This window comes from Natrix helvetica, assembly GCF_964273705.1.
Source record: "Natrix helvetica genome assembly, chromosome: 7".
Lineage (NCBI taxonomy): Eukaryota > Metazoa > Chordata > Lepidosauria > Squamata > Natricidae > Natrix > Natrix helvetica.
The window spans coordinates 65,807,191-65,832,140 of record NC_138558.1 but is presented as its reverse complement, the minus strand read 5'-3'; the positions used below and the strand labels follow the sequence as shown (position 1 = coordinate 65,832,140).

The following is a 24,950-nucleotide window of genomic DNA, read 5'->3' as shown; positions in this document are numbered from 1 at the left end:
TAACAACGACGTAGTTATAGACACCCAGGTATTTCCTAGTGATGAAATAGAAAGACCAGCTATAAAAATTAAAGAGGAAGTGCAAAGTCAGGAGGAGTTAGAAGAACCTGAGCAGACGCAACAGGAGAGTCCACTGGTGAGCCCTGAGTTGCCTAGGTGTTCTACCCTTGTAACACGAATACCTGACAGATATCAAGCTAGTATAGCGTGTCAAGTAGATAAAGTTCCTGCTACGTATCATGAACTATCAACGTATCCTAAAGAGGAGCAAATAGTTTGGAAAGCAGCAATGAACAGGGAACTGAAATCTTTACAAGATCTGGAGGTATATGAGAATGTAAGGTTACCACCAGGTAAAAATGTAATAGGATGTAAATGGATTTACAAGATTAAAACTAGTGTAGATGGGACTGTTACCCATAAAGATAGATTAGTAGCTCAAGGTTTCAACCAGTCAGCAAATGACTATGATGAAGTATTTGCACCTAGTTCAAAAGCTACAACATTAAGTGCATCATTAGTTTGGGCAGCTAAGCATGGATATGTAGTCCAATCAATCATTTAGATGTTGAGACAGCATATCTCCATGCACCATTGCAACATACTATATATTTAAAGAAACCTGAAGGGTTAAACACTGATAGCAACACTAATTGTTGGAAGCTAAAAAAGAGTCTGTATAGTTTAAAACAGTCAGGCTACGAATGGAATCAATGCATAGTGAAGGATTTAGCAAGGATAGGTTTTAAAGCTGGAATGGCTGATCCTTGTTTATTTAAGCAAAAAAGCGATGGTATGATTTCATTATTGCTATTGTTTACAGATGATATAGCATTGATTACTAAAACAGAGCAAAAGGCTATTGAGATTATTACACTATTAAAAAAGCGGTTTAAAATAAAATACCTTGGTGAAATAAAGAAATATCTTGGTTTAAAGATAGGTAAGACTAGGGGAGGATATAAAATATCACAAACTGAAAAGATCAACCAGTTACTCAGGACTTTCAAAATGGAACTGTGTAAACCGGCTAAAACTCCGATGAGTCAAGAATTTAGACATGATGATATCAAAAGCCCAGTTTTTGATAAGGGTATTTATCAATCCCTAATTGGCAGTTTATCTTATCTTTGCAATTGGTCTAGGCCAGATATTGCATATAGTGTTAATCAATTGGCCAGGTTTAATGTCGAACCCACTGAACAGCACTGGAAAGCTGCTAAACGTGTATTGAGATATCTGAAACGGACAATACACTATGCCTTATATTTAGAGCCTAAGGACGAACTGATATTAACTGCATACGCTGAAGCAAGTTTTGCAACTGACGTGTCTACACGTAAATCTACATCAGGTATTGCGATATTCTTAGGAAAGGCGTTAATTGGATGGCGGTCTATTCGTCAAAAACATTTAAGTTTATCAACAATGGAGGCTGAATTTTCATGTTTATCTTTGTTATGTACCGATTTAATTTGTTACAAGCAACTTCTGATAGATATGGGAATTAATGTACGGGAGCCTATTGTTGTATACGAAGACAACCAAGCAGCGATCCAGATGGCATCAAATATTGCTGTAAAGACAAGGACAAAGCCTACTGACTTAAGATATATGAATGTACGGCAAAGTGTTAGTAGTAAAATGATTACACTAGAGTATTGTATGTCTGAAGAAAACATTGCTGATCATTTTACCAAAGCTCAAGGTACGGTAAAACATAAACATTGTTGTGATGATTATGGATTGAGAATGTGAAGTTGTGTGTAAATACACTAACAACCCAAGAGGGGAGAATGTTAGGGATGTAATCCTAATCTTGGCTTGGCAATGCATATAAGCCATGATTGTAACAAATGTATCTGTTACTTTAAGTGCTAGAGAGATATAATTGGTTGCTGTTATCTCAAGCAGCCATAAGAGGGAGCCAGAATGACTGTTAGCTCTCTGTTTGTTAGACGCTGATCGGTGTATTGTGAGGTACTGTGTTTTGCTACTGTTAGCTACTTTGTGTGTTAAACTGAGAATATTGATAACTGACTGACTGAACCGTGTATGACTTGGACTGCAAATTGAACTCTGAATACTTCTATATTTCCACATAGTAAACTACTATATTTTATACTATTCAGTGTCCCTGTATGCTGGTTTATGTGTGTTCTTGCATACCACTCTCATTACGCTTCTCTGCACACTCGCTCTCCTAACGGGGAGCTTGCTTACTTAACAACTTCTTTCCATACAAATTGGCTAATTATACACTATGTGTGATTTTTCCTAAGATCCGAATGACCAATGCTTGAAAAGAACTTTTCTGCAATAAACCCTGATTAGTAGAAAAGGTTATTCTGTTCCCTGTTTGTTTATTTAAAACATTTATATTTTATACCCAACTCTGGGAAGCTCCCTATTACAATAGTATTAATAATAAACCAACATAATGCATAAATATATTAAAATAATCAATATTAAAAGGTATCTGGCATCAAAGTTAATAATACCACTCTAATGGCAGAAAGTGAAGAGGAAGTAAAGAGCCTCTTGATTCAGGTGAAGAAGGAGATGCAAAAGTTGGCTTGAAACTCAACATTAAGAAAACTAAGATCATGGCATCCGGCCCTCTCAATTCCTGGCAAATAGATGGTGAAGAAATGGTGGTAGTGACAGGTTTTATTTTTCTGGAATCCAAAATCACCGCAGATGGGGACTGCAGCCAAGAAATTAATTTCCTGCTCTTGGGCAGGAAAGCTATGGCAAATCTAGACAGCAGACTAAAAAGCAGAGACACCACCCTGCCAACAAAAGTGTGCCTGGTCAAGGCTGTGGTTTTCCCAGTTGCAATGTATGACTGTGAAAGTTGGACCATAAGGAAGGCTGAGCACCAAAGAATGGAGGCCTTTGAACTCTGGTGCTGGAGAAGACTCCTGCGAGTCCCTTGGACTGCAAGGCGATCAAACCAGTCAATGCTAGAGGAGATCAACCCTGACTGCTCTTTAGAAGGCCAGATCCTGAAGAGGAAACTCAAATACTTCGGCCACCTCATGAGAAGGAAGGACTCACTGGAGAAGAGCCTCATGCTGGGAACGATGGAGGCCAAAAGAAGGGGACGACAAGAGAATGAGGTGGCTGGATGGAGTCACCGGTGTGAGCTCAAATGGACTCCAGAGGATGGTAGAGGACAGGAAGGCCTGGAGGAGTGTTGTCCATGAGGTCGCGATGGATCGGACACCACTTCGCAATTAAGAACAACAAACAAGACCTGGTTCGGATAGAGAGCTTGTGGCCCTTGGTGTGTAGTAGAGTCTACATCAGTGTTTCTCAAACTTGGCGACTTTAAGTCCTGTGGACTTCAACTCCCAGAATCCCCCAGCCAGCACAGCTGGCTGGGGAATTCTGGGAGTTGAAGTCCACAGGACTTAAAGTCGCCAAGTTTGAGAAACACTGGTCTACATCATGGTTGTATCATAGTGTTGGTTGGGTTTCTTTAAGTCTCACTTATATACATGTACTTTCTTAGCCTGTTCATATTTTAATCTTGATTTCAATCAATCTTAGCTGACCAGAGTCATGTACTTGAGATGAGTGGCTGAATAAGTTTAATAGCTAAATGGGTTAGCAAGCTGTCTGAAAGTCTACGTACATTGAAGATCGAATTCAGAAGTGTCCCACTTTAACAAAGTAGATGGCAGCTGTGCTGGGACCCTGTGTGTTCAATCTTACTATTAGTTAACAGAAAGCAACATAAATATTTAGAAAAATAGAATATTATTTTAATGAAATAATTTTTTATTAAATAATTTTAATCAATTTACAATTGCAGACTACAGAAGTTTGAAGAATGTTTAGGTTTCATTTGTTCATTTGTCATTTTTCCCCTGACAGTGCTTAAAATTGATGGTACAATAAAGCGAATAAAAAAACCTGTCTGCCCTCCCTCCCATCCTTACACCTTGTCAAAATCATCAAGCTGTTCATTCTGGCAATCAAGGATCAATGAGTGGCATTCCAAAGTGGTAATCAAGAATCAAAAGAATCAGAAGTAGTGCAGTTCACTCTGCAATTATATTCAATGGTACCCTATCTTGCTAATTTTGGCACCAATTATCTCATTAACTGTTTCTAAAGGAATAATAGTGCCCTCAGGATGTGGCCTTCTGTCCTCATGATGTGGCCTTTGATTCATTTACAGGCACAGAGGCATCCTCAAGTTGTATTAGATGTCCAAGTATTAATGGGTTTTTTTTCCTGTGAAAGGGGCTAGGATCTGTTCAATTTTTGTTCGCTGGTTTAGAAGTTATAGGATGCCCCATCAAGTCCCGCCACCTTGTGACAATTTTAGCTTTAAGACCAGACATTTAACTTCCATACACTTATTTTTAAATCATATTCACCCATCTATTTTTCAAGCCAGCAGAAACTAATTTTAATTTTAACTAATTTTAAACACAGATATTGCCTGTTTTGAAAAAAAACCACCAGATTCACTGGGGTTGGCTTTAAAAAAAAAGATATTCCCCCCTCCCCCATCTGTTGTCCTTTTTAAAGTCATTTTGAGTTGAGAGGTAGGAAGCAGGGAAAGGTATTTTCCAATGCTGATATTGGTTTTGCAAAGACTGCACAATCTGTATTTAAGTGTTAGAAACTCTGGGGTGGCTTTATTGGGCAAAATTGGTCACACAGATAAGATTACAACAGCAATTAATCTGCAGTTCGATGGTCTGCCTAGTTTAATCTGCTTGGTTTACATGTTAATTTTGGACCAGATTTAGACAGGGGTGTTAGTGACTTGTCAAAACCTGCCTCCTACTTTTATAGCAATTTTATTAAAATATTACAGCGATTACCACGCCTCCACCACAAATCCGTATTTCTCTTTCGGTAACCATTAAGGGATTAAATGTCTATGGAGATTCTGTCATCCAGGTCAAGGCTGTCCCAAACAAAGGTACTTTTTCAAGAGGCAACTCGACTTTCTTCTGCAAATGACCAGCTGTCTGCAGGGAGTATCAATCCTTCCATTCCCCACCTTCCAGTCAGCGCTGAAGAAGCTTCTTGGATGAGAAGCGAAACGTCTTCAAAGAAAATCCAGAAAGTTCAGCTGCCTCTTGAAAGAAAAACAAAAAGCACCTTTGGAACCACTATGACCTGGATTGACTGAGAATCTCCATAGGCATTTAGCAATGCACTGCAGCGCTGAAGAAGCTTCTTGGATGAGAAGCGAAACGTCTTCAAAGAAAAGCCAGATAGTACAGTTGGCTCTTGCGGATGGGGAGGGAAACAAATTTGGGACATTAAGGGATTAAATCGTGCACCGCCCCACCGCCCCCAAAGCAACCATTTGGAGTGGACCGTGCGCTGGATTGAAAGCCCTTCGGCCTCAGCAGTTATCATATAATAGTAACCTAAACTCGGCTCCATAAGCTTTACGGTGAGATTCCGCAGCGCCTCTCTCGCCCCACCTCTCTCTTCCCTAGGTCCTTCTAGCCACCTTGTGTCTATGGAAAGCACACTTTTGCCCGGAATGCGTACTTTCTAGAGTCCTTCCGGTTTCGGAGCTGAACTTCCGGCTTGTGGGTGTTCTGCCCTCTGGCTTCAGAGTCCCCTGAGTGGGACTGGTTGGGGGAAGGTGCATTTTGTTTTTCTCCCGTCCCCGGTGCTTCTGCGCCACAGAGAACGACCCATGGAGCCGCCTGGTCAGCCGCGAGGTCCCGGATCATACGGTCCCATGGACGGGATGGTTAACGAGGTAGCTTTGGTCTTTCTCAATGCCGGAGGAGGCGGTGGGGGAAGCGAAGGATCGAACGTGTGTGTTGTTCTCCCGCCTGGTTCTTCCATATCGGACGAGCAATTGGAAGATAAGGTCCGCTGACCTTGAGGTTCTCCCCCCCCCCTCCTATTATAATGCGGATCCAGAAGATTAGATTAGGAATCAGGGCAATCCCAGCCTTCCTAGGTTTGGAGCAGAGTCTTCAAACTTGGCAACTTTAAGACTTGTGGACTTCAACTCCCAGAATTCTCCAGCTGGCTGGAGAATTCTGGGAGTTGAAGTCCACAAGTCTTAAAGTTGCCAAGTTTGGGGACCTCTGGTTTAGAGCAAGTAGTCCCAAAGGGTTTTTTGGGAGCATAGCTGGCTGGAGAATTCTGGGAGTTGAAGTCCACAAGTCTTAAAGTTGCCATGTTTGGGGACCTCTAGTTTAGAGCAAGTAGTCCCAAAGGTGGTTTTTCCAAGGAGCAACTGGACTTTCTGGTTTTCCTTTGAAGATGTTTCGCTTGTCATCCAAGTGACTTCTTCAACTCTGTAGTTTATAGCTAACTGTCTATGGAGATTCTCAATCATCCAGGTCATGGTTGTCCCAAAGGTGCTTTTTTCTTTTTTCAAGAGGCAACTGGACTTTCTGGTTTTTTCCTTGAAGACGTTTCGCTTCTCATCCAAGAAGCTTCTTCAGCTCTGACTGCGATGGTGGGGAATGGAAGGATTTATACTCCTTCCAGACAGCTAGTCATTTGCATCCTTTTAGAGAGTCATTGCGGCTACTTGGAGGTTTGTCTGTTTGTCTTGGGGTTTGCAAATGGTACTCTGCACTTTTTCTGAAAATCCATTTCTACTCCCACACCATTGGAAAGGTGTTCATCCCAATATTTATAGCTAAATGTCACGCGAGCCATTGCCCAGCTCAGCTCCACCGTGCAGGTGCATGTGCCTCCTGCCAGCCAGCTGATTTTTAGTCTGCTGTGCATGTGGGAGATGCGCGTGCGCGGGGGGTCGTGCACGCATGGGAGGGGGGACTGCGGGGTGATACGGTTCACCCACCACGCTCCGTTTTTGGTTCAGGAGTCTGCAGGGAGGCCTGCTAGGCCCAAAACGGGGTGCAGAGAGGAGTGCGCACATGGGACGGGGAAGCTTGGGGGTGGTTGCACACATGTGCAGGGAGAGCGCGAAGGGATCATGCATGCATGCACAAGTGGGCGGGCCGCATTGCATTATGGGTGTGGACATACACGTGATTTTGACACGCGAAGAGAAAAGGGTTAGCCATCCCTGTTAAAATGTTTATAACCACAGCAATTGCATTTACGGTTGATATATTGAAGAGTGAGATCGGGCCGCACAGAATAAACCCAATGAAACAGAATGGCTTGAAATAAATAACCATCAGATCAAACAACCGTTTACGTGAGAATCACTTTACCGGAGCAGGTAAAGTGCTATTTTATACATTTTAATGGAGCAATAAAATCAATAAAATGAAATACTTTAAAGAGAGCCAGTTTGGTTTAGTGGTTAAGGCAGGGGTGTCCAAACTTGGGAACTTTAAGACTTATGGACTTCAACTCCCAGAATTCCCAGCTGGGAAGTCCACAAGTCTTAAAGTTCCCAAGTTTGAACACCCCTGGGTTAAGGCACCAGACTAGAAAGCAAAGAGACAGCGAGTCTCTTGCCTTAGCCATGAAAGCCAACTAGGTGACCTTGGGCTAGTCTCTCTCAGGCCAACTCACCTCACAGGTTTTTGTGAGTAAACCAGGGGTGGGTTCCTGCCAGTTCTAACCTCTGCCAATATTTTGGTTGCTAAGCAAGAGCGTTGTTAAGTGAGCTTCACCACATTTTACAAGTTGGCCACGCCCACCCGGTCACATGGCTGGCAAGCCACTCCCATCCGGTCACATGGCCACTCGCACAAAGCAGGCCACACCTACAGAAGAGGTTCTAAACAATTTTGAAACCCACCACTGGAGTAAACTAATTTCTGGAGATGACCACATGATTGCTAAACTATGTAAAATGTTACTTAAGATGAAACTGGAAGAATATATCCAGGATTGTATGATAAAATGGCAAAAAACTTTAAGTATAACGTAACGCTAGATAAATGAGAGAATGTATGGGCCAATGTTTTAAAATGTACTTTGAGTTACAGATTTCAAAATTTTCTTCGTTAGTTTGTAAGGATAATGGTGGCAGGATGTAAATTTATTTATTTTATTTATTTAATTAGCGCTTATAGACCGCCCCCTCTCCCAAAAGGGACTCGGGGCGGTGTACAGTCCATATCAAAAACATCATAAATAACTCTAAAATTTAAACAATTAAAATTATTAAATGGATAAATACATAAATAAGAGGAGGTTAAAAATAGACAGAACTGTAATTGCTAAGTAAATAATTTAAAATGTACAGAATTTAAAATCCCAGTGTCCTATAAAATTAAGTCCCCTAGAAAACCAGTAGGAAATATATATGCCAGGAGGTAGACGTTAAAAATTATGCCAGGTCAGCCAGCCGGAACAGGTGAGTCTTCAGTTTCTGCCAGAAGGAGCGGAAGTCAGTGGTGGTTCTAATGTCGGGGGGGAGGTCATTCCAGAGGGTTGGGCCCATCACAGAGAAGGCCCTACTCCTTGGTGTCGCCCGTTGGCACTGCCTAGTGGACGGCACCAGGAGAAGCCCCTCCCTGTGAGAGCGAATTGGCCGCAGGGATGTTTGTGGGAGGATGCGATCCCGCAGGTAACTAGGCCCTATGCCATGGAGCGCTTTAAAGATGGTAGTCAAAACCTTGAAACGCACCCGAAAGACCACAGGTAGCCAGTGCAGCTCGCGCAGGAGCGGTGTTACGTGGGAGTACCTAGTACTCCCCATGACTGCCCGCGCGGCTGCGTTCTGGACTAGCTGCAGTCTTCGTGCGCGTCCCAAGGGAAGCCCCATGTAGAGAGCATTACAGTAGTCCAGGCGAGACGTCACCAGTGCATGAGTGACCGGGCGTAGGGCATCCCGGTCCAGAAGGGGGCGCAATTGGCGCACCAGGCGAACCTGGTGGAACGCCCCCCTTGCCACGGCTGCCACATGGTCGTCCATTGACAGCCGGGCATCTAGGAGGACGCCCAAATTGTGCGCCCGTTCCACAGGGGGCAGTTGTTCGCCCTCTATGGCCAGCGTTGGAGTCAGCTGACTGAACCGAGGTGCCGGTAGCCACAGCCACTCAGCCTTGGAGGGGTTGAGTTTGAGTCTGTTGTCTCCCATCCAGACCCCAACGGCTTCCAAACACCGGGACATCACTTCGACAGCCTCGCTGGGGTGATTTGGGGTTGAAACGTACAGCTGAGTATCATCAGCGTACAGATGGTATTCAACCCCAAAACCACGGATGATCTCCCCCAGTGGCTTCACATATGCGTTGAACAGAAGGGGCGAGAGGACCGACCCCTGCGGCACCTCACAAGTGAGTGACATCAGGGTCGACCTCTGCCCCCCTGTCAACACACATTGCGACCGGTCAGAGAGGTAGGAGCCGAACCACCGTAAAACGGTGCCTCCGACTCCCATCCCCTCCAGCCGGCGCAATAGGATACCATGGTCGATGGTATCAAAAGCCGCTGAGAGGTCAATAGGACCAGGATAGAGGAACAACCTCTATCTCTGGCCCTCCAGAGATCATCAACCAGCGCGACCAAGGCTGTCTCTGTGCTGTCCCCGGGTCGGAAGCCGGACTGGCGTGGGTCTAGATATTCGGATTCGTCAAGGTGTCGTGGAAATTGCTGTGCCACCACATTCTCAACAACCTTCGCTAAAAAGGGAAGGTTGGAGACTGGACGATAATTAGCCAGCTCCATTGGGTCCAGTGAAGGCCTCTTGAGTAAGGGCCTCACCACCGCCTCTTTCAAGGCAGTTGGCAAGGATCCCTCACCCAATGAGGCGTTCACCAGGCCCAGAAGCCAGCCTCGTGTCACCTCCCAGGATGCCAGTACCAGCCAGGAGGGACACAGGTCCATTAAACATGTGGTGGGTCGCAGCCGTCCACGCAACCTGTCCAAATCCTCGGGGGCAATAGAGTCAAACTCCTCCCAGAATGGTCTCACAAGACTCACTGTTGACGGCTCGTCCGGGCCACTGGAGGGGGCCCATCCGCTCCGGATCTGAGCAACTTTGTCCTGCAGATATTCCCCAAACTCCTCTGCTCTACCCTGCAAGGGTGCCCCCCGCGTCCCCTGTGACAGGAGAGAACGGGTCACCCTAAACAGGGCGGCAGGGCGGTTATCCGCGGACGCAATAAGAGCGGCACAATGTCTACGTTTGGCCGCTCTCAATGCCACAAGGTAGGTCTGTAAATAGGCTCTTACCTGTGTTCGATCAGACTCGGAGCGTGAGGATCTCCACCTGCTCTCTAGACGTCTCCTATGGCGCTTCATCACCCTCAGCTCCTCGGTGTACCAAGGAGCTCAGGTGGATCGCTGCCGCAGGAGAGGTCGCAAAGGCGCAACCCGGTCCAAGGCCCCAGCCGCCGCCGTATTCCAGGCGGCCACTAGGTCCTCCGACCGAGCGCGGGTCAGGGCTACAGGTAGTGGCCCAAGCTCCGTCTGGAACCTATCCGGTTCCATCAGGTGCTTGGGGCGGTACCAGCTTGGACAGGCTGGCTCCGCCTCCTCGCGGTGGGGGGTAGCGGCAGGGAAGTCGAGCCGGAGACATGAGTGATCTGACCATGACAGGGGAGTAATGACTAAATCCCCTATTCCCAGATCACTTGTCCACTGTTCAGATACAAAAATAAGGTCCAGTGTGTGACCGCCCTCGTGTGTGGGGCCCTGAATTAATTGGGTCAGGCCCATGGCTGTCATGGAAGCCATGAACTCCCGAGCCACCTCAGATGCTGCTCCCGTCGACGGTAGGTTGAAGTCCCCCATGACCAAGAGCCTGGGGATCTCAACCGCCGTCTCTGAGATCAGCTCGAGGAGCTCGGGCAGGGCCGCTGATGTATAGCGAGGAGCCAAGTATACAATCAGCAAGCCCAACTGCCTCCCTGGGCCCCATTTCACACCTAGGGATTCACAACCGGGTATCTGAGGAACAGTGAACTCTCTCGGTTCTAGACCATCCCGTATAACTACCGCCACCCCACCACCCTTACCCAGGGCCCGAGGCTGATGGAATGCACGGAAACCCGGTGGGCACATTTCCACGAGGGGTAAACCACCCTCGTGGCCCAACCAGGTCTCCGTTATCCCTGCAAGGTCCAGCTCCCCCTCGGAGATCAACTCGCTAATGAGGGGGGCCTTGTTGGTTACGGACCTTACATTGCAAAGCATCAGCCGCAGGCCCTGGCTCTGTAGTTCCTGACCACCTAGGCTGCGGGGGTTGGTACAAACGACCGGGCGTAGCCAACAGCCACGGTCTCCCAACCGACCTTGTGATCTTCTCTTGTCCTCGCATCCCCCCCTCCCCGTGACTGATGTAATAAAACAACCCTCTACTGGAATAATTTGTTCCCTCTCCCCCCCCACCCCGCTCACTTCCCTCCTGGACTCACCTGTTCGTCTGGCGCTGGCTTCCCTCCCGGCCTGGTTAACCCACCCCCCCTCCCTGGAACCCCCTAAAAACAATGTAAAACATTTGGCTAAAAATCCCCTCAGCTTCCGTTTCTTCCACCTCTCGGGGTTCGCAAACCCGTCATCAAGGCAGGCCCTTGTAAGAGCCAAGGACCATACCTGCGAGAGAGGGGCCTCCCGCAGGCGGAGCAGGTCTAACCTTGAATAAATTGATACAATATTAAAGCCCAATTGGGTAAGGGTGCTGGTGATAAAAGTCAATAGCCGGAGGGCTAAGGTCTTAATGGGGAGCTGGAGGCTTTAGTATCCAGATAGTACTTGGAAAGAAGGCGGGGGGGAAATGTTCAAATATTCCCAAATAGTGAAGCAAGGCAGAGATGTCATAAAAAATGGGAGACAGTCCAAGGTGGTTGAAGATGGATATAGTTACAGATGTGGGTTCCTTAGTGGGTGGGTGAGGGCATTCTAGGCCCAGCTGTTCTTAATCCAGAATAATAATCAGAGAAATATAAATAAATGTGTATAACTATTGCAAGCAATTAAAAGTGCTATCTGATCAGCTGCAGGGGTGTTTTGATTATCCAAAGAATACTGAACTATTACAAAGTGAGAAATGCCTTTCCATGGGCTTTATGAATTTCTTTGTGATCGACAATTGCAATGTCATAGAATATTTATTTATTTATTTGGAAATTTATATTGCTGCCTATTTTCACATGGCAACTCAAGGCGGCTTACAAGAATGAATACACACACACACAGACACAAAATAAAACTATTAAAACAGAATCAATAATAAATTAATAAAATAACATAATAAAATACCCCCCCACACACACACACAGACGGCGGCAACATATCACACAAACCATTTAATGGGCTCCAACCCACTCTGGGTTCCCCAGGCCCGCTGACAGAACCAGGTCTCCAGCGCCTTCTGGAAGAGTGTTAGAATGGATGCACATCATTGGGGAATGATGTTCCAGAGAGAGGGAGCCACCACGGTGGAGGTCCTTCTTCTGGGTCCCACCAGGTATATCTCCCTAGGGGATGGGACCCACAGCATTCCCTGCCTCCCCACTCTGGAGGGTCGGGTAGATGTGACCGGCAAGAGACGGTCCCTCAGATAACCTGGTCCCAAGCCATGAAAGGCTGTAAAGGTGACAACTGGCACCTTGAATTATAATGTCCCCGGTATGTAGATTGTGTTAAAGTGCTACTCTTGGATATTCCCTATTATTTTTCATTATAGTAGTGAAAAGTCTGGCTAAAACAGTGTTATAGCAAGGATGGTTGCAGCTTCTGTGGCTTGCTGTAAGTGAAGAGCAGGCTGAGGTAGAAGGTGGAGTTAAATGAGTCATCAGTTTGGAGTAATTGTTTTACCACAGGAGACCCAGGTCCTGCCTCCCATGAATTCCGTTGATCCTTATCTAGTGCCAATTTAGCTCTGACCATTAATTGACTAGAGTCTTGTACAGAGGTAGCAATAATAAACTCTTCTGTGCTTTGAACTCAGTGAATACTTCTGATTATTTGCACCTAACACTTACTAACACATTGATCACAGCATGTATCTGAAAGTATACGTGTGCCATAGGGTGTTTTACGTACAAAGCAAACGGTGAGAAAAAGAAATTGTGTCATAATTCCACACTCCTGTTTTCTCTAGGACCGTGATGGTAAACCTCTGGCATGCATGCCACAGGTGGCAGGTGGAGCCAAATCTTCCAACACACGCACTGGCCAGCTGATTTTCAGCATTCCGGAGGGCTGGGGGAGGCTGTTTTCGCCCTCCCCAGGCTTCAGGAAAGCCTCCGGAGCCTGGGGAGGGCGAAAAATGGGCCCAATGGGCCTATCGGAAGTTTTGAAAGGTCGTTGGGCACTTTTTTCTCCTTCCCCAGGCTCCCGAGACTTTCCTGAAGTCTGGGGAAGGTGAAAAAGGCCTCCCCAGGCCCCCGGAAGAAATACCAAGCTTAGCTTAGTGCAGCGCGCGTGGGGGGAGCATGGGTGGTGGGGCATGCTTTGCATTATGGGTGCCGGCACGCTATTGCACACACGCTTGCATTTTTGGAGCCGCATGTGGCTCTTTCCTCCTCCTCCTGCTGCTCCGTCACCGGTCGGCACCACAATTTTGAGAGGAGCTTCCGGTGGGGGAGGGGGGAGAAGTACAGTGCGCCAGGAGAAGACTCTATGGCAAGGGGAGGGTTTCCAGTTGGGTTTCCACAATTGATAGGGCTTTCTGTTATGACAGGCAGAGGAAAAAGTATGCCGCGCTAGAAGGAGACTCTATGGTGGGGGAACTGAACTTCCGGTCAGCTCCAGGATTGAACAGGGGGCTTCCGGTTAGGACCTTTGTGTCTCCCGGTGTTTTCTTTTCTGTGGGAAAAGGGTCCAAATGGCTCTTTTGAGTGTTTAAGTTTGCCGACCCCTGTATAGGGGATACAGAGATATCTACCATGAACGTGGTTTTAAATTTTTTAAAATTTTATATACACTGTTAAAATCATAGGAAAAACATACTTCTTGGTGCTGATATATATTACAGTTGAGATACTTAGAACGCTAATGCTTAGTGTTTTCTTTTTGTTTTCTTTTTAATAAAAGCACAAGCTGGATCATACATATGAACTGACACCAGAAGAATACAGAGTAAGCCGAGAATGCATTAAAGAGAGCTTCCTCTACAGATGTAAGTAAAATGTTCCTTGCTTGTGCTTTTTGTGGTTGAGCTATGTCCTCTTTTGCCAAATGCTCAACAATTAAATTTATAAGCAACTAGCTGATAAGTAGGCGTTGCCTGGGTATTTAATTCATACATTTGTCCTCACAAATAATCCCGGACCAAACGTAATTTCTAATATTGGATTTTCCCCCTTACCAGAGAGAGTCCCCTTGTAGAGTATCATTACCACGGCAACTCCACTGTGCTGTACAGTAGAAGCCATTTTACGGCAGTATGATAGAAGCCATTTTAAGGCACAACAAGTTGTATCTCATTAGGTGGCCAAAGTATTTGAGTTTCATCTTCAGGATCTGGCCTTCTAAAGAGCAGTCAGGGTTGAACTCCTCTAGGTTTGATCGCCTTGCAGTCCAAAGGACTCACAGGAGTCTTCTCCAGCATCATACTTCAAAGGCCTCAATTTTTTGGTGCTCAGCCTTCCTTATGCTCCAAATTTCTCAGCCATCCACTGCAACTGGGAAAACCATAGCCTTGACTATACGCACTTTTGTTGGCAGGGTGATGTCTCTGCTTTTTAGTATGTTGTCTAGATTCTAGTCTATATCTCCTATTCCATACTTTGTGCCAATATGTACATTGTGCTGAGCATAGACTCTCATTGTTAGATTACAGCGACTGGATTCCCACAACATGATAACCTGAATTAAGTCACATTATGGCTTAGCAAGTATATCAACCCAGTTTGTGTGTTGTGTTTTTCTTTTGTCTTTTCTTCTGGAAACTAAGAAGAAGGTAGACGTTTCCAGAAGCTTAGATTTAACAACTAGGATTCTTACTGTAACTCTGTGAAATAATGTGATTGAGTGAGAAGTCATCTAACGGTCAGAGAAATTATTGGTACTTGGGTTCCCATTTGTACTGTCTTAAACATATTTACAGATTTAGTGGTTGTTGCTCGGGATGTACTGAAATTTCACTTGCCTACAAATGTTCATTTCCCTCCCCTTTTCTTAGGTTTGCCCTTCTCAAGTTTTGCCATAATGGTCACCCATATATTAGTCCGTAGAGGTATGTTCCGAATACCTTTAAATTTGAAAGTCTGCCGTTTTTCATTTTTCCTTTGCATTCTTTTGCCTTCATGTACTGCTCTTGATTGTAGCATTGTTTAAGATAATATTCTTTTCAACAAGCTGGTGAATGAAAGACTCTACTGTTATTGAACGGTACCTCAGAAGTTATGGTGATGATGAGCTGTTAAAGTAGTGTCTGAATATATATATAGGCAGTTCCGAGGAAGGTGTATTTTTGCCAAGTCAGGATACTCAGGTCTAATATGATGATCCATGATCTAGGCAGCCCTTTGGGTATTGCTCCAAAGGTTCCTGTTACTATTGGTGCAACCATAGATTTCTTCCTCCACAATAGCTCCACTTCAATTTGCAGATAGTGATATTGTGTTATTTTTTTCCAGCTGTTTTTATTGTTGGTGTTGTCTATTGTTATTGTCACAAATACACTGACTGGTGCTAATGGTTGATATGGGTTGCTGCCAGCGTCCAAGGTATCCTTAAGATGTACGATGTTCCGAATAGGGCAGTTTCTTCCAGTTCCGCTGGTGTTATTACAGGAAGCTGCAATTTCTTGATGTGTTTATAAAATTCTTGGACATGGTACCAAATGCCCCGGTGACAATGGGTATCACTGGTTTTTTTTTAAAAAAATTATTATTATTATACTTTATTCTTTAAACATGAAACTCAAGTCAATTGAATATTCAAAAATGCTTCACGAATGCCATCATCACCACCTTGCAATCTGTATACTGTATCTTAACTCAGTGGTTCTCCACCTGTTGTCTGCAGACCCCTGGGCTGATTTCATCACGGGGTCCACGAAGGATTGAAGAAACGCTAGAATAGATTTGTGACAGGCCTATAAATACATTAAATATATTAAATATATTGCAATATTGTTGGGATGTACAGCTTCCTATATGGATCTACTACACCAGACATTGGGCAGCATGTTTGGGGTTTACTTGTTTTTGGAGACACAAAAAGGATACTGACATCGAAATATATTTTTTTTAAATGACAAGTCTGCATTATAAAACTTCTTAGGCCACTTTGAGTTAAGCCTTGGGCTTTAAACTTTGAGTTAAGCCTTGAGCATCTGTGGGCGCAAAAGGTATTTAAAGGCAGTCTGTGGTGAAAAAAGGTTGAGAACCGCTGTCTTAACTGATATATGGTGTTTAGAAATTCGGGGTGGGTGGGGAATCCATTCTTAGGTTGACATATTTTGCAAATCTTTATTGATGACTTTTTTTATTATTATATGTCTAATTTGGGGTGGGGTGGGGAAAATGAACCTAAGTGATATCGACATGCTGAAAATGAAATAATGGGTACTTTTTACTTAATAGCTTCATATAATAACTTTTCTTTTCCCCCTCTTAATGTCGATTATCAGGAGTCCTTACATCTCATCCAAAGTTCGGCGCGATACCCAAAATGGCATGTGAGTTTTCATTCCTATCAGACTTCCGTTGTACTTAATGGCTCAGAGTTGAGGGTGAGGATTCTCATTAGCACTTAATAGGAGAAAATATTTTGCACCTCTTAGCAAATGCTGTAAGAATCAGGTCAATGTAATAGGACAATAATATCAAAGTTCAAAATTTGGATGCCGGTGGCCTGTGGAGGGACAGATAGATTTATTTCTCATCTTCTTTTAACTTCCGGAAAAAATAGAAATACAAATAGGATAAATAGGAAGCCATAATATAACCCTGTCCACATAGACCAGGGGCGTCCAAACTTGGCAACTTTAAGACTTGTGGACTTCAACTCCCAGAATTCCCCAGCCAGCAGAGCTGGCTGGGGAATTCTGGGAGTTGAAGTCCACAAGTCTTAAAGTTGCCAAGTTTGGACACCCCTGGCGTAGACTTATCTATACACCTAAACCTGTGATGGCAAACCTATGGCATGGGTGCCAGAGGTGGCATGCAGAACCCTCTGCTGGCATGCGTGCCGTCGCCCCAGGTCAGATCTTCGTGGCGTTTATTTTGCGAGCTTCTGTTTCCCTGCAAACAACAAAACAGAAGCTCGCAAAAGAAACAGATCTTGCCGTGCTGCCGGTTTTGGGATGCCTGCCTCCCGCCAGCCACCCGGTCTTTGGCTCTCTGCTGCGCATGCGTGCACGGACCTTTCCGTTTGGGAATGCACGTGGGCGCCATTTGGGCACTCGACGTCTAAAAGGTTTGCCATCTAAACTCTAGCAAGGTTTTTGGCTCTAGACTTGTAAGAGGGATCTCGTCAGGAATTTATCATCACAAAAGAGAGAGAATACTGTAGAAGTGTTTGCTTAAAAGTCGTTTGTATTGAAATAGATGTGAATGTTTTGTTGCTGATCTCTTTACTTAGCAGTTTTATAAGTGCTCTGTGCGTTGTCATGAAGAAATGGAGGGGAAATGCTTAGAAGATTAAAAGCATGTTTTAAGGAAGAGATTGTTTTTGTGTGTGTGACTTTTCATGGATTCCATTTTAACTGTATTATTTTGTTTAAAATATCATTTTGTCAAAGACCTAAAAAGAATATTTGCCTTCCTTTGTAAATAAGTTGCAGGAATCTGTGGATGGTTTGCTGGCAAGATATCTTATATAAATGTATGCAAAGAGAAGTTCATGAACCTAAAGGATTCACCTTTGGGAGAAATGTTGAAGAATGAATCACAGTAAGAATTGTTATTTCCTTCCTTCCTTCCTTCTCTCCTTCCTTCCTTCCTCCCTCCCTCCCTTCCTTCCTCCCTTTCCCTTCCTTTCATCCCTCCCTCCCTCCCTCCCTCCCTCCCTTTTTCTTCCTTCCTTCTGTCCCTCTGTCCCTCCCTTCCTTTTCCTTTCCTCCCTCCCTTCTTTTCCTTGCTCCCTCCCTCACTTTCTTCCTTTCCTTCCTTCTTTTCTCTTCCCTCCCTCCCTCCCTCCCTCACTTTCTTCCCTTCCTTCCTTCCTTTCCTCCCTCACAGTGAGGGTCATAAATATGAATCGGTTGCCATACCTCTGAATTTTGATCATGGGCAAGCTGCAAAGACCATCACTGAAAAGCAGTTGTCACATTTTTCAGGGCCGTTTTAACTTTGAACGGTCACTAAATGAACTGTTGTAAGTCAAGGACTACCCGTACATATCAACGCTGTGATTTTTTAAAAAAAAAAACCGCAAAGCACTCACCATCCCTCTTTCTCCACAGATCCAAAAGCCCGCGCTTTGCAACTTCGAAAGCGGCAAACTTTAAGGAGAAGGCTCCAGCCACGGACACAGCGTCCGCTCCCAGCAAACTGGTCTACAAACCAGTTCCATTTAGCTCTGCCATGAATGAATCTACTCCAACCGGAATTACAGACAGCATCCCTCAAGGTTAGACCCCTGCAGTTATTTCAATGCCCGAGCCCTCTTTAGGTTATCCAGATATGAAACCTCAGTGCATGTTATGTAGCAACACTAAAGCGTTGTACAAGTATGGAGACGGAGTGGAGCAAGCGGCCAGTTTTAAGTTTCTAGGTGTTATCATAAAAGAGGACCTGACCTGGACCACTCACATTGCAGCGCTGGTCAAAAGGGCCCGGCAGAAATTATACTAACTGAGACTTCTCAGGAAGCAACAACTGAATGAAACACTGTTGGTCGCCTTCTACTGCTGCACCATAGAGAATATTTTAACTGCACCTGTGTCTGATTTGCCAATTGCACAGTGGCAGACAGGACAGCGCTCCAGAGGGTCAACGTCATTGCCCAGAGGATCATTGGTTGCCCTCTCCCCTCTTTGGAAGAGCTTTATAGCTCCCGCTGCCTTAAGAAAGTTCAAAACATTCTCAAAGATCCATCTGGGCTCCCTTTTTTTTAACTATTACCATATGGCATTTAACTATTACCATATGACGGTACAGGTTTCAGCGTTCCAAATATCATGCAGAATTAAATCAGAATCAAAGGCAAAACTTTCCTTAAAGTTCCAATTTAATAAGACAGACATGTTGGCATTGTGCTATGGAATTCCAACTCTGAGTTTCTTCCTGGAATTCCACCCAGTTGAAAGTTCATGATCTTATCCCCACACCCATAAACCATCACATGGTCCAATCCTTTTCTTCCACGCTGGCATCTACACCCCTCTGCTTCCAGTCAGGTGTCGAGGTGCGGAGACAAAAGATGACCTTGAGCTTCTAGAAAAGAATGAGAACAATACATTCCACAATCCTGCTCCTTTCTATTCCCCTCTCCCAACTACTACACTAATGAAACAGCATAGGAAAATAATAGAAAGTGTGGCAGGCCAAAGATCCTAAAAGGAACATAACTACAGGCCTGACAACAGGACAATAAAAACAAGGACAAATAGGCTGAAAAACAGCTTCTATCCCAGGGCAATAACCATATTGAATTCTACGGTATAGGGCAATATTAATGCAATATCAGGGGTTTTCAATTTCAATTATATAGCATGTGAAGGGTGTGTGTGTTTTTATTTTTATGATTATAATGTACACCGAAGACGACATTTAATTTCGTTGTTCCATGTGCAGTGACAATAAAAGTAAACTAACTAACTAGGTCAGGGGTGTCCAAACTTGGCAACTTTAAGACTTGTGGACTTCAACTCCCAGAATTCATGAGGAAATCATAAAGGCTGCTAAATATTTTTTTTTTCAACCTACACCTGCTATCCATGTGCAACAATGTCTGGGGTGAGTTCCTGCCAGTTCTAACGTCTTCTATAGAAGAGGTTCCATAAATCTACTGTGCCGTTTAGAACCGGTTCCAGCTCCCTCCCCCTGCCTGTCCGCACCACACTTGCCCCGCCCACCGCTCACTGATTGGCTGGCTCACCAATCACCCCGCCCACCTCTAAGAGTCCAACTAAACCTTAAAGTCTTAAAGCTGTCAAGTTTGAACACCCCTGGGGGTTTTTTTCTAAAGGGTTGGGAGTGCGAGGGTCTTGTAACTTGACAGCTTTAAGACTTGCACACTTCAATGCCAGAGTTCCTGAGCCAACATGACTGGAGGAGGAATTCTGGGAGTTGAAGTCCACAAGTCTTAAAGATGTCAAGTTTGAACACCCATGGGTTTTTTTTTTTTCTAAAGGGTTAGGGGTGCAAGGGTCTTGTAACTTGACAGCTTTAAGACTTGCGTGCTTCAAATGCCAGAGTTCCTGAGCCAACATTTTGGTTGCTAAGCAAGAGCATTGTTAAGTGGGTTTCACCACATTTTACAAGTTTGCCACGCCCACCCAGTAACATGACTGCAAGCCACTCCCACTCAGTCACATGGCTGGCAAGCCGCTCCCACTTGGTCACATGGCTGGCAAGCCACTCCCACAAAGCAGGCCACACCTACAGAAGAGGTTCTAAAAATTTTTGAAACCCACCAGTGAACCACACCCTATTAATTATTTGGTGGGGTGGGGGATGGGGTGGTGTTTCTTCCCTTTAAGAACCTGAGGCTCTGGAACAAGTTCCTAAACAGAGAAGAGTCACGTATGAAGAACTCAGAAACAGAAACAGAGAAGGACACGAGGCGGGAACAATGCAGAAATCTGAAGTTCGAACAAACCCATTTCCAATAAAGGAGAGAGGTAAATATTCAGTGGGGAACGTATTGGGGAATTGGAAACCTTTAAAGGATTGGAGGGAAAAAAAAGGTAAAATGAGCAAAGGAGGAATAACTAGATCAGGGGTGTCCAAACTTGGGAACTTTAAGACTTGTGGACTTCAACTCCCAGAATTCCCCAGCCAGCCACTGGGGAATTCTGGGAGTTGAAGTCCACAAGTCTTAAAGTTCCCAAGTTTGGACACCCCTGAACTAGATGTTCCAACCTACAAGAAAATTAAAAAAAAAAAAGAAGGCTTTAGCACTAATAAATCAAGTGTTTGGGTTGGGAGAGATGAATGCCCCTCACTTGGGCTAGGAAAGGAGGAAAAAGATTAAAGATTAAAAAGATGGGTCAACCAGTAAAAGAAAATAAGCCCTCTGTTTTAAGGGGGGGGGGGAGTCATTTTGCAATCTGCCGGTGATCTTTTTCTTTCAATCCTATATTTGAAACCAACTTTTAAAGAAAAATGCACGAATGCAGAGACTGGTTTTGTTCTGTTCTGTTTATTGTTATGCTGGAAGGAAATTGAACTGGGTGCCAGTCTTGAGGCGGATTTTCTCATTAGATACGATACTTTATAAAGAAACTAGCTGATAACTCGGCATTGCCTGGGTATTTACTTGTCCCAGTCCTGTATTAGACAGGAATGGCAATATCAAGAGGCAACGTACGTTGTCTTTCCATTAACGTTGCCGCAATTCCCAAAGAGGCGATGGCTAAAGTAACTTCTCCCTGAGCCCTAATTGTGGTGACAATTACATTAGTTAAAAATATTTTCCCCGTGTTCCAAGAATCGTAATTTCTAATGTTGGATTTTCTCCCTTGACCCTTTGTGGAGTACTGTGAAGCCGTTACCATGACAACTCCACTGCGCTGTACACTAGAAGCAATCTTGAGGCAGTACAGTAGAAGCCATTTTAAGGCACAACAAGCTGTATCTTAACAGAACACCCCTCCAAGGGGTGTTAGGGGTGTCTTACCCCCGCAGTATTTGTTTCCAAAGAGTAGGTCATCTGTGTACCAAGTTTAGTTGAAATTGCTCCAGGCGTTCCAGAGTTATGCTGAAACACACACACAGGGAGAGGGAGGGGGAGGGAGAGAGAGATAATTTTACTAGTTTGTCTGTTTCGTGTCTGTGTGTGTGTGTGTGTGTGTGTGTGTATGTATGTGTGTATTGTGTCACAACCCCTGGTATGCCCAAATATGGGAGGGAGCATACTGCTTCCCTTTTCTGTCTATCGGCTCACCCTAAGGAGCCATCCAGGCAGAAAGCCATTTTTTTATGTTGCCTTGTTACATTTGTGTTCAGCACAAATGTAAAACACACACACACACACACACACACACACACAATGAAACAGACAAGCTAGTAAAATTATCCCTGCTTCAAAGAAAATGTGATTGATGGAGGGGAAATGTAGAAATTGAGAATCGTCTGCCTTTTTATACATACTTTAAGGCAGGGGTATCAAAGTGGCAGCCCACAGGGCAGATGCGTCACGCGCATGTCACGCCCACCCCACCTCTGCAGAGGAGAAAAACGTGATGGCAACGTGACACCGCAAGCTTGGCATCCATGCTTTAAGGCATTATTCTTTCATTCAGGAAAGAGCTACTATGAAACAAGATGGAGGGAGGAATGTATTAGTGAACTGATGGAGCAGTACCTTTTGTAGAATATTCCTTTAAGTTAATGGCAATCATCATAATCATCTTCATTTAACCACCCCATAATCCCTTGCGGGGTTAAGTCTGAAAAATTGAATGAAGCTAGCGTTTTAATGGCCAGATGCCCTTCCTGTCGCCAATACTGAGTTTTGTTCAGCAGGTATATTCTCAGCGTGCCCAGAGAGAGAAATTTCTGCCTCTATCTAAGACAGGGGTGTCCAAACTTGGCAACTTTAAGACTTGTGGACTTCAACTCCTAGAATTCCCCAGCCATTCTGGGGAATTCTGGGAGTTGAAGTCCACAAGTCTTAAAGTTGCCAAGTTTGGACACCCCTGATCTAAGATCTAACTCACAGCCTCATGATTGTGAGGCGAGAGCTCCACTTCTAGGCCACCTCATCACTCTCTTTAACTTAATGGCTATGTTTTACCAAATTCAACCGCACAGATACATAGGGAACATCTAGAGAAGCAAGCAGAACAGTTTTATAGCATCAGATTCTGATACTCGCCCCCAGGATGAGAACCAGCAATTCACACCTCTCAAATATGACACAACAGAGTTAGTCCTCACTTTACCAATGGCAACTCAGACCTGGAGCACCATTGCTAAGTGAGGCAGTCATAAAGTGAAAAATTGTCTGATTCTGCCCAGCTTAAGACAGCGATGTGTTAGTTCCAGCTCTGGTTATTAAGCAAATCTCCCAGGGTTGTTAAGCACAATGTCACGTGGCCATAACCTGTAACTTCCTGCAGGTTTCCCGTTTACTACGTTGGAAGCTGGTGGTGAAGGCCGCAAATGGTGGTTACACGACTGCGGGATACTGCAACAGTCGTAAATGCATCCTGGTTGCCAACTGTCCAAAGCACAATGATGTGATCTGAGGGATACAATGACAGCTACAACTTCAAGAGCTATTTAATAAACTCTCATTATTTAGCCTTGTTGTAGCTTCAAACTAAATAATTAGCTATCGGTAGTAAGTGAGGGTACTTGCAGTGATGCTTTAAACCAGGGGTGTCAAACTCGATTTCACTGAGGGCCACATCGGGGTTGTGTTTGACCTCAGGGGGCCGGGGTGGGCATGGCCAGCTCGATGTCACTTGTGTCAGGGGCACTTGTGGCCTGAGTGCTCTGCTAGCGAGAAGAGGCTGCTGAGCTCCGTTTTCAGCTGCAACAGCCTCCTGCAGCCCTCTTCCAGTGAAAATGGAGCTCAGGAGTGCTGCACGCGGCCCTTGCAGGCTCTGTTTTTGGCTGCGACAGCCTCCTACAACCTTCTGCCAGCAAAAACAGAAGTCCGTTTTCACTGGCAGAGGCACCGCAGGCCAGTCCATTGCTGTTTCCAGGGTGGCCCTGTGGGCCAGATCTAAGCAGCCAGATTCGGCCCCCGAGTTTGACACCCCTGCTTTAAACCTAGTGAAAACAATGACTATACCAGGGGTCGGAAACCTTAAACATTCAAAAGAGCCACAAAGGTCCTAACCGGAAGCCTCCCATTCATTTCTGGAGCCAAATAGAGTTCCTGTTCCCCCATCATAGAGTCTCCTCTTAGCACGGTGTCCTTTTTCCTCTGCCAACTAGAAGCCCAGTTCCACCACCAGAGTCTCCTCCTAGCGCGGTGTCCTTTTTCCCGCACATGTCCTAAGCAAAAGCCCTATCGATTGTGGAGCCAACCGGGACAGGGAGCTGCAGTAGAGGGATGAAATGCGGCTCCAGAGCCACAGGTTCCTGACCCCTTGGCTATACAGTAGAACCATACAATAGCATTGGTATGTTGGCCAATAGAGTGTTAGATCCTGCTCCTTCAGCAAGCAGTCCCCCAGGTTCTTACATTTGTTGGTAAAGTGGGAGACAAGCTTAGATCTTATGTACATGACTCTCTTCTTTCTTTTCCCACCTCTTTTTAGCCAAGTTGAATAAGTATGGAGATGTTTGGGAAGAGTGAAAACCTTGAACTTCCTGAAGACCTGTCTTTGCTTCATTATTTCAGCTCAATCACTGTTGGTCAAATAGCTGAATGTTCTACCGTGAAATGAATATGTAATACATCTGCAATAAAGATACATTTGTTTTCCATTTTCACTCATTTTTACCCCCAGAAAGAGTTTGTTCCACGAAGGAGGTGTGTGTAAAATGGAAAGTGTCTTTTGCTTTGGACCCAGAACAGAAGTTCTGATGAACTTATCTGGAATGTCAGCAGTTAAGCCATAATAACATCTGGAATCTTTTTGTTGCTCCAGTTTTCAGTTAAAGGAAAACATACAGAAAGCCAGGAATACTTTTACCGGTGCACATCCCCGCTGCCTTTCCCCCGTCTTTCCAATATGGCCTATATCTCCAGTCCAGTGTTTCCTCAATATTGGCAACTTTTAAGATGTGTGAAATTCAACTCCCAGATTCCCCCAGCCAGCATGCTCTCCCAGTTGAGAAATACTGCTTTACAACAGGAGTTGGGCAGTCCCAACACTTGTTCGACTTCTGGCCGGTGCGCCCCGGTATAGGTGTACCCGTGGTAGCTGGGAGCAGCGGTCACCATACTGGAACAGTGCTTTGGAGGGCTCACCTGCCTGCCCTCGTTCCTTACCTGTATTTAAGCCAACCGGGCCATTTGCGCGCATGCGCGCAGCATACAACACCTGCGTG

At 45.0% G+C, this 24,950-nt stretch overlaps 1 protein-coding gene across 2 annotated transcripts; it reads left to right on the top strand.

Annotated features, from left to right (window-relative positions):
* The first annotated feature begins 5,535 nt into the window (after nucleotides 1–5,535).
* LOC309395273 (OCIA domain-containing protein 1-like) lies at nucleotides 5,536–24,381 on the top strand. 2 transcript variants are annotated; one of them, XM_081959317.1, is made up of 8 exons: nucleotides 5,536–5,737; nucleotides 13,918–14,002; nucleotides 15,008–15,061; nucleotides 16,463–16,510; nucleotides 17,612–17,726; nucleotides 18,239–18,405; nucleotides 20,480–20,620; nucleotides 24,215–24,381. In XM_081959317.1, the coding sequence occupies exons 1-8, from the start codon at nucleotides 5,681–5,683 to the stop codon at nucleotides 24,250–24,252; spliced, it is 705 nt and encodes a 234-aa protein (XP_081815443.1). In that variant the 5' UTR covers nucleotides 5,536–5,680; the 3' UTR covers nucleotides 24,253–24,381. The 2 variants fall into 2 exon arrangements, with proteins under 2 accessions (XP_081815443.1, XP_081815442.1); XM_081959316.1 differs by having other exon boundaries at nucleotides 5,537–5,746.
* The last annotated feature ends 569 nt before the right edge of the window (nucleotides 24,382–24,950 follow it).

Bases quoted from the DNA above. Each gene is read 5' to 3' on its own strand.
- LOC309395273 (XM_081959316.1), top strand. From the start codon at position 5,681: ATGGAGCCGCCTGGTCAGCCGCGAGGTCCCGGATCATACGGTCCCATG. The intron at 5,747-13,917 runs GTAGCTTTGGTC...TTTTAATAAAAG, and splicing joins TGGACGGGATGGTTAACGAG to CACAAGCTGGATCATACATA. The intron at 17,727-18,238 runs GTAAGAATTGTT...CTTTCTCCACAG, and splicing joins ATGTTGAAGAATGAATCACA to ATCCAAAAGCCCGCGCTTTG.